Raw genomic sequence first — 9,394 nt, 5'->3', positions numbered from 1 at the left:
ACAAACCACCACCCCCAATTAAGTATTAAAGAGCCACTATCAATGTGAAGTTTTACATTCTGTTTGAATGAGCGCTTTAACTAACAGAAAATAGTATCTTTCCTCTCTCTGCGCATACACACACCTATATGGATTTTGTCTGAGTGCTTGAAATCTTGCTGATTTCCCAGTTCTCAAACCTACTCTGAGAAAACAGCAAGCATATGCTCATATTCATTTCAAAGTACTTCCTGGGTTTGAACAGCTCTGTTTTTTTGCTTTCTAAGAAGTTGACCTATTAATAGACAATTAAAATAAAAAGACAAATAAGTGGAAATTTTGAAAATTTAGATACAGAATATTTCCTTGGACACTTTTTTTGCTCTTTCTACCTCTTTTACAACTGCTAATGAGAGCCTGCACTGAAGCAAAAGTTGCGTTTTCATTATTTTGGAGCTAATGAGCTTTTTGAGCTTTAGTAAACAAAAGGAACATGATAGGAATATCCACAGCCCTGCCAAGCTGTGGTTTGATTCCCCTTTCTGGGTACATCAGTTTGCTAACAGCAGGGAGAAGTAGCTTTGACAGAACAAAATGTTCTGCTCACAAAAGGGGTTTGAGAACTGGTGTCAGGAGAAACAGTTTTGGGAATGGTAGGCATAGGTGGGCTGTACATAGGCAATAAGCCGATGAGAAGTCTGCACTGGAAAGGCAGTAGGCTAGACTGCAGTACCTCAGCTCTCTTAGTGCATACCAGACATTCTAGGAAAAACAAGTGCTGTAGCATATAAGGCTTTTTCACTGATCTTTTAAATCATCTAGGCTTGTAGTTTCCATTCTTTTAATGTCTGATATGTTTAGCAAATGGAAGAAAAGAGAAATATTCAACTGAAGATAGAAAGGTGTTTCCCTTGAACAGATATTACAGTAAGATGTATTTCTGATTACATGTTGATGGTAGCTATCATTATGTTCTTTATTAAATCATGACTGACAAACATTTTCCTTGTTACTGTCTTGATTCTTCTCCTGTTGCATTATATGATTTATATCAAATGGTATGTATTCATTCTCAACTATTTGGGAGTTATTATGTTGTTCTGTCTAACGCCTGGCCTTTGTTCTGCTATCTTGTAAAAATAAAGACTACCTTAGAACATGTTCATACCTGTTGAAGAAATAAATTAATAAGAACAGGCAAGCCAGCTAAAGAATTCTCTTCCAAGGTCTACTGTCTTGCGTAGTAGCTATTTAAACTTGCCTTTTGAAAATAAGGGGTTTCTTTATTTGAGAACAATTATATGACCATTTTGAATTACAACACTTTGACATGTTTTTCATGTGGCCAAAAAGATTTATTACATAAAGAAAGGCCATAGGAAGGTGGCAAGAATACTGTATTTTCACGTTGCTAGCAGTATACCGGATGCATTTTAGACAGCTAGTATATCACAGTCCTTGTTCTAAAGAGCATTCAGTCCTTTAGGCTGAATATAAATGCATTGTAAAATGTAAAAATGAAGATTTAATCCTCCCTCATTTATGATTTCCAACAGAGAAAGGGAGTCCATTTTTATGTCAGAATATGACAAAAGCACCCTAACTCAGCTGAAAGATTTCATTAGTATTTTCCTAAGTAGAGGATGGATTTATGCTGCAGCAAAGGAAAAAATTGCTGCAATTTTACAAGCACAATATGCACATGGTTAGAGTCTTTTGTGTGTGTGTGCTAGAGATCCAGCTTTGCTGTACTTAAATCCTCCATGTCTTTTATTTTAATTATGTGGAATAAGATGTGTCTTGATACTCCACAAATAAATGAGCTAATCTTTCCATTTTCCTGTGAAAAGCTAAGGATGTTTTTGCAATTTCTACATAATGACACCCATGTTTTTGCAAGGAATTAAATCTTTCTCTTAAAAGTAGCAAAAAAAAAAATTGAAAATTATGATGGGAAATACTGTACTAACGACATCTTTTTAAACCATTCCAAACCTTCCATCATATTATTAATGATCTATACTTACATTGCTGCTCATAGAGTTACATGGGAACCCATTTTAAATTCTGTAATAAAATTGGATAGGAATGCACATCACATGTTCTGTTATAATGTTGAATGCTGAACATACATATCTGTATGTAAGTACATATGTATACACACACACACACAGGCTGGTATGCCTTCCTGTCAGATACAGAATTTAATTTAGTTTAACTGATCAAACAAGGCTCCAAATAAGCAGTTGTAGAGCTTTCCATTGGTCCTCTCTTGCAGGGGTACAGGGATTTACTAAAGCGTGGAAAAGAAGAAGGTAATAGGCCTAGAATCAGAACCACTTTGAAGTGACTGAACAAGACATCTGAATTTGGAGAGTTGTGCAGTTTGACAGATACATAAAGAAAGTAAAAATTTATATAGAGTCAAGTGCTAAGAGCCTCTAAAATGCCAGGTTTTAGTTGCACATAAAATACACTTCCCTCTACACATGCGTTATGTTCGCAGCATAGGTCCCATTAAAATTAGTTGCAGCTTTTGTTATTTAGCCTTTTGGTAAATTCTAAATGTCAATACCTTAAAGATCGGGTTTTGTTATTAAAAAAAAAAAAAAAAAGTATAATGGTGATTACCAAGAAGAAGAAACACATAACTACTGACCATCTAAAAATGTCAGATTTTAGTGATGTGACCAGCCCTAGAAATGGCTCAGCAATAACAGACAATCCACTTCTGTACACTGGGTTCAATTGATTCTAGCCTGGTAGCATCCCTTCTCTTCCTTCAGTTCCCTGCCTCATTCTTTATACTTACTATGTGTGCTATGTACACAACACATGCAACAAATAAATCAGAGGAATTTACAGGCAGCTCACTTCCAAAGCCTTGAGCCATTCTAAAGAAAGTATGTTCCGTCTACTGAGTAAACCAGCCTTACACTTACATTTAAATAGTTTTTTGTTGTAATAAGTACAATTCATTTTAATTTTTGAGTCAACACTGTGACAATACTGTTTTATTTAAAGGTGAAAGGATTTTTAGTTACTGCAGAAGCTAAAAATTCTCCATGTTGATGAAGATGTCCTTATTCCTAGGTGAATGTCTGCCTTTTTCAAAAAAGCCTGTACACACAGTAGTGTAAGTATTTGTATACAGATTCATAAGCCATATTTTCTTCTCGTTTACATCTCCTAAAACTACTGGTTACAGAGAAATTATTCCAGATTTATATATGCATAGATCAGAAGCAAAAACTTGCCCGTCTGTTTTAATTTGGACTGATTTGCTGAAAAATTAACCAGATAAATCGTTTTAATAAAATACTTAAACAATATTAGGTTCAAAGTCTGCTGGTCTGACCTTCATGACAACAGATTTCAGAGAATACCACCACCCATGCCAAGTGTACCAAACGATCCCGTTGTCTGTCTTTGCAGTATAGGGACCCTTGTAGTACAAACCGTTCAAGTTGGCAGAATGACACCTGGTGGAAAGTAAAGGAAAACAGAGATAAGGCCTTCAAAAAGTTGCATTTTCTGTGCAAGTCAAATATTTTGCTTTGTTGATAACAGCCTAGTTTGGCAGCTGCAAACATTTGCCTTTGGGGACTTCAGTGCAGCTAAACAATAACAGTTCAATTAGGGCATACTGCGAGTGCTCTTATTAGTTCCTTTGAAACAAAAGTTCTTTTTGTTCTCTCCACATGTTTCGTGGCATTACTAGCTCTCCGAGTTCTGCCTGCTAATCTGTTTCAGTGGAGAATTAGTCCAGAGTTTTTCAGGTCACGGGTGGCAGCAGGGCATGCACCACACAAAATTCTGGGAAAGAAATGCTGTTCTGCTTTTTGTTGTTCTGTTTTGCAATTACTCCGGAATATTACCATCAATTTGCCTATTCATCTGTGGACTTCTGTATACAACTAGATTAAATCTGTCAGCTAATTAAACATATGTATACCAAATCACTGGCTCATCAGAGCTAGCATTTTATTTGACTATACAAAATACTTGGGGGGAGGGGAAGGGGTTTCTTTAATACACTGAAGAAATGCCATTACAATTTATTAACTGAAGTGGTAAAACAAACAAATGAAACCCCACAAACTCCCTAGCAAAACCCAAAAGGCTTAATTAGGCAACAGCACCATCTTGATACACATTTGGTTTCTACAGGAAAGCTTGGATCCTCATGTGACCATATGGAGAGCAAAATAGCTGTTTCTTCTGCAGCACACTGCAATGAATTGGCTTGGTTTATCTGTCAATTCAGTATTTTGTTGTAAGTGCTGTTAATATCTAGCTGTTGAACACCATGCTGGATTTCAAAAGTATACTTCAGAAAATATGCAAAGAGAAACCAGCCCAAATTAAACTTATGGATATTATAACTGGCAAATCTTACTTAGTCTCTTTGCCTTTGCTTACACTTCATTAACAACGGTTTTTGAGAACTGAAATAAAAATGTCATGAAAGCCTCATAGGAAAATTCTCATATATATATGCTTATTTATAGCTCACAGTTTCTAAGCTCAATTTTGATAATGTGTTGGTTGAAAGTGTATAAACCACAGATAGATACCAAAAAATGACTTTGGTTTTAAGAATGACAAACTTGTATCAGAGCTGACATAATCTTTGCAGCCGTACAAATTCAGCGCTGAGCAGGGACTCTATCAAAATGAATCAAACCACAATTTCATTGGAAGCCTTGTAATTGATAAGAGGTATCTAGATCAATTGAACCCCTCCTTTTAGTTCCTTTGATGGAAGCAGGCAAAACAGGATTTTGTCAACAGCAACATGAGCCAGTAACAATTCCTAATTAGTGCTGGGAGGCATGGTATTCTGTAACCAACTGGATGCTGCCTGAAGTAACTGGACATACGAAAGAAACAACTGGCACATGACTGTATTATGAAGCAACAGTCATTCACAAATCAATAAGCTCCTTAAGGTTAACCTGTGGTCCTCCTCTCTTCCTGATAAGCTTATTTTTAAACTAAAAAACTTCCCTGCAATACTTTCAGAACTACAGTCAACTCTCAATTATCTGTGAACATTTTATCTGACTTACATATTAACTGTATGACAGACGCAGGGAGATAGAGTTGGTTTTCTGAAGAATTGTTTGAATTCTGCCTGCACTTATTGGCTCCAGTATGGCCCCACACTGATGTAGCTATGCCGGGATGACTGGTGAGGCAAGAAGCCTGAGTTGGTGAGACCTGTCGTCCCAGCGTGATGCCTGGCAAATCCACCATGATCACCCATGCATGACCTAACTAAAACTGGGAATGCTGGGGAGAGAATAAGCTCATGTCCACTAGACTTGTTAGCTCTTCTTTTACTACTTATGAACCTACTGACCTTTGCAATGCCCTGGATGCAAGAAAGCTTATCACCTGGGTGTAGTACCAGAGTGAACCCAGCTCTGTGGATTTGCATCCAAGTTGAAAATCTCTTCTACAGCTTTGCTTACAAAAGAATGCCATTTTTCTGCAGAAGTCCAGGATGACAAGTGCTGAGCTGGAGCAAGACTTAAGCTATCTCCATGTGGCCTCACTTGTGTCACATCCCTTGGTATTCATATTATCTGGGCGTTTCTGTGTTTTGTTAGTCCAGATAGCACAGAGCTGGCTATAAGAAGTTCCTTCATAGCTGGGAGCTCCTATACAAACCAGCCAAGAGCACTAATTCCTTCTAGGTTTGCTAATCTGTGTATGACAAATACATGTTCTGAGTGCTTTCTTTCTCTGCCAATTTGTTCTTTTGGAGAGGATTTAAGGATACTGAAATTTTCTAGTATTTTGCAGTATTCAGTCTGATGCTAGGCTTAACATAAAAAAGTCTGTAGCAAGGCAGTGGAATCAATTACTACTAATGATTGATTTTCATTATCCAGATAGACTGTCACTTTAAGAGCATGAGCTACACAACCATAATAGGAACCAGCCTAGTAGGAGCCAGCTATCTTTAGCAGTTATGTAACACCAACTACACGGTATTAATAACTGTCAAGTCTGCCATACAGTTACTTTTGCAAAAGGGTCATTCTTTTGCCCAGACCAATCCAACATTAACAACAATAACAAAAAAGTTTTTGAAATATCAAAAAAGTATGCAGTTGACTAACACTCATTGGTGATTCACTCTTAATGAACTCCATGGCATGGTATCAGAGTTTTATGCTCCTTGAGTCTACGTATTCCTCTAAATCCACAAAAGTTATGATTTCATGGGAAAAGGACCTCCAACACAGTTGCCTTTCCCTTTTATGTCTTAGCTTTTGTGAGAACTGCAAAAACCTTTGTCTACATGTGATTTTTTCCATATGTCTCAAACATTCTGCTGACCCCTTATCCATGCAAATATATTAAAATGTATTAAAATAAGCAATTAATTATGAAACCTTGAGTTAATGGCTACATCGTATCAGCTACAATGGTCACAGACAACTTACAGAAACAGCATCTGGAAAATGAGGAATTAAAAAACAGAAATAAAGGATGACACAACAGAGAGAAACAATAGAGTTGATCCAGCCTGGCAGCTCTTGCCAAGTGAACTGAGATCACCATGAGAGACTAGTATGCTTTCTTGACTTGTGTTTTAAATCACTGTATTACACAGCTAGATTGCATAGTTTCTCTTCATTGTTATCTAATGAATTAAGGGAAAGAACATAGCTGTCTATACAGACAGTGCTAAGGCTACCAGGTTTATCCTTTCTTTTTGAGTTGGTATTTTGCATGTAAGTAGGATTTAAAAATTCCTTTACTGAACACTGTTTAAAAAAATCTTCCTTTCAGTTCATCCATGCTCACTGACAGAAACTGAGTGGACACATTCCCATCTTGATACTGAAGGAATAACAAGAGCGAGACGCTGTGAACTGAGGTGAAAAAATGAGGCTTAATAACCCAGCACTAGCTTAACTCATCAGATATTCTGTCACATCTGCTCTAGTGCAATACAGGAGAAATGCAAAAGTACAACGGGGATACATCTGCAAACAACAGGGATACATCTGACCTACTTGCATACAAAATGGTTAAAGGGGCAGAATTGTCTTCTCCTTACTCCCTGATAACAAAGATGACCAAAACCTATGGCAAATAGTGTTATTGCAGACCAGCTTGAGCTGAATGGTAGGTGCTGTCCTTCTAAGGTGAGCCTCAGTCTCACCAGCACTGAGATTTCTGCTACGGGTCAAGGGCAGATTGCAAATACAATAAACAATGCCAGTCCTGTCTTCTACCATATGTTATTACTGCATGAATACACATGAAGCAGAATAATTGTCAATACTGTATTAATATAAGATCAAAATACCTGTTAAACCACCAGCCAGCATTTTCCTCTTCAGCACAGTTGCCTTCATAGTTGTCATTATCCCTGTCTCTAGTACTGAATTTCATTCCTCGATGATCAGCCCACCATTTTACTTCAGGATGAAATCCACCAGTAAGGGAATCACCAGCTGTACCAGAGTATTCACCACAATTCATCTCATAAGAATACTAATAAAATATGAAAAAGAAAGGAAAAAAAATAATGCCAATATGTTTTTAACCTTTAGCACGTCAGAGAGTGAAACCACAAAGAGGAAACTAATCTATTCCATTTGCTACTATTTTTATTCTCAGAAATGTCATGCCACTTGCACACTGTGTACTAGATAATGGAGGGTTGTAAAGATGCTTTCTGGGGTAAGCACATTTATTATGTGCATAAATGACATACTAAAAAACAGTATTAGTGTTAATTTGTAGTACATGTTAACAAATCAGAACATGATGTACCATTATTGTTGGTGATACTGACAAAAATAGAAAACCTTGCTTTAATCCATGGCTGCTAAAACGAAATAATTCATACATCTTACAGTAAGTGTGAAACTGATGTATCAAAGTAAATCACTGTTATTATATATTTGAAAATTCCAAGCACATGCGAGAAGGAAAATATGATAAGGTTCTACACAAACCTTTATGAATATTAGGAAACCTGTATGTCTATTGTCCATCTACAGAGTCCACATTTTCATTAAACCCTCTAGTCACTACTTAGCATTTTATTACCTCTTCACCTGCAACTCTGAATCTTGCATATTGTGCAAACCGCCGTTCTCCTTCAAAATCAGTTAGATCAATTCTTAAAGTATAGTTCCCTTAAGAAATAACAAGAGAAATTATTTTGGTTAAACTATTCCACCTCACTACTTCTTAGAACACAGGATTATAGTAGAAGATTAATATACTAACTAGGCATCTATCATGAATCTTATCACATCACAGTGTATTTTATGGGGGTTTATCTTCTTTCTTCATGCATATTAAAGCATATCTTGCAATTCTTTGTCTTTATTCTCCTGATTCAGCTTAGAACATTTTAGAATTATTCCAATACAGACTTTCAAGTTTCGACAACAAAAAATCCTGAGAAAATTAGATTTTTATGCACTTAAGATAAAAGAGTTAAACTAAGACTGCATCCTGGTGGCACGAATTTCCATATAATTAGCTGGCTACGTTAACATGTAAGTTTTGTATTTGGTGTATCCTACAGCAAAGCAGAAGTTACCTTAGATTGAGTGGCTATTAATAAGATGGAAATAGCTTTCTAAAATTAGCCTCATCAATAGGCCCAGAGTTACCTTCATGTAATAGCCTATGCAGCTGTGTAAAGCTCTGACTAAATGAATTGGTACAGCATACTTACCTGGCTCTGGACTGTTAGTGATGCTGACTGTGAAGTGGGTAAAGGGAATTCTTTTAAGACATACTCCTGTCTACCACCTCCTGTTTTGCTGGGGCTCCCTGCATGACAGTGGCCCAATGACAGTTTTGATCCTTCCATTATAAGACAAACTTATATTCAAATGTGTTTTGTCTGAAACTTGGGGAAGTCCATGCAGACTAACAACAGAATTCAGGATTTGTGCAAAGAAAACGGGTAACAAAAAATGTCCTGGAAAGAGCAGAGAAACAGAAACAAGAGAAGACTATTGTTACAATACAAATCTTACCTTGATTAGTCAAATAATGAAGATTTTTATTTCCAAGCCAATATTCACCATTTTTTGAAACAAAATTTCCAAATCCTTCTTCGTAGTCAGTCCAGACTCTGAAAAGAATATAAATCACTAATTTACAAAAACCCCAAGTTTGCTTGAATGTTTATTTTATCATACAATCAGAGACCACCAAATAATTCCAATTGGAAGAAACCTCAGGGTGTACTCTAGTCCGATTTCCTGCTCAAGGCAGTCAGCCATGAGATCAGACCAGGTTGCTCAAGGGCTTGTCAATTCAGGTCTTGAAAACCTCCGAAGATGGGCAACTTGCTGAGTGTTCTCAGGGCAAGAAAGGTTTTCCTTATATCCAGAACTTCTCGTTTCAGCTTATGTACTTTGTC

At 36.8% G+C, this 9,394-nt stretch overlaps 1 protein-coding gene across 3 annotated transcripts in view; it reads right to left on the bottom strand.

Moving 5' to 3' along the window:
- Positions 1–771: 771 nt before the first annotated feature.
- FGL1 (fibrinogen like 1) overlaps positions 772–9,394 on the bottom strand; it is a 29,012-nt gene continuing 20,389 nt past the window's right edge. For 2 of the 3 annotated variants that reach the window (XM_062636557.1, XM_062636470.1), the window contains exons 5-8: positions 9,006–9,103; positions 8,059–8,147; positions 7,310–7,497; positions 772–3,461 (exon numbers count right to left, since the gene is read on the bottom strand). In XM_062636557.1, coding sequence (XP_062492541.1) covers positions 3,302–3,461; positions 7,310–7,497; positions 8,059–8,147; positions 9,006–9,103 — 535 coding nt within the window. In that variant the 3' untranslated portion in view covers positions 772–3,301. Of the gene's footprint in view, positions 3,462–3,496; positions 3,597–7,309; positions 7,498–8,058; positions 8,148–9,005; positions 9,104–9,394 lie in introns of those variants that run through there. The other variant, XM_062636625.1, reaches the window with a different exon arrangement.

The sequence above is a fragment of the Pezoporus occidentalis genome, unplaced genomic scaffold (genome assembly GCF_034315485.1).
Source record: "Pezoporus occidentalis ecotype Australia unplaced genomic scaffold, CSIRO_AGI_Poc_V1 ctg1, whole genome shotgun sequence".
Classification (NCBI taxonomy): Eukaryota; Metazoa; Chordata; class Aves; order Psittaciformes; family Psittacidae; genus Pezoporus; species Pezoporus occidentalis.
Note: the sequence above shows the minus strand (reverse complement) of the source record. Positions and strands in the feature narration are given on the sequence as shown.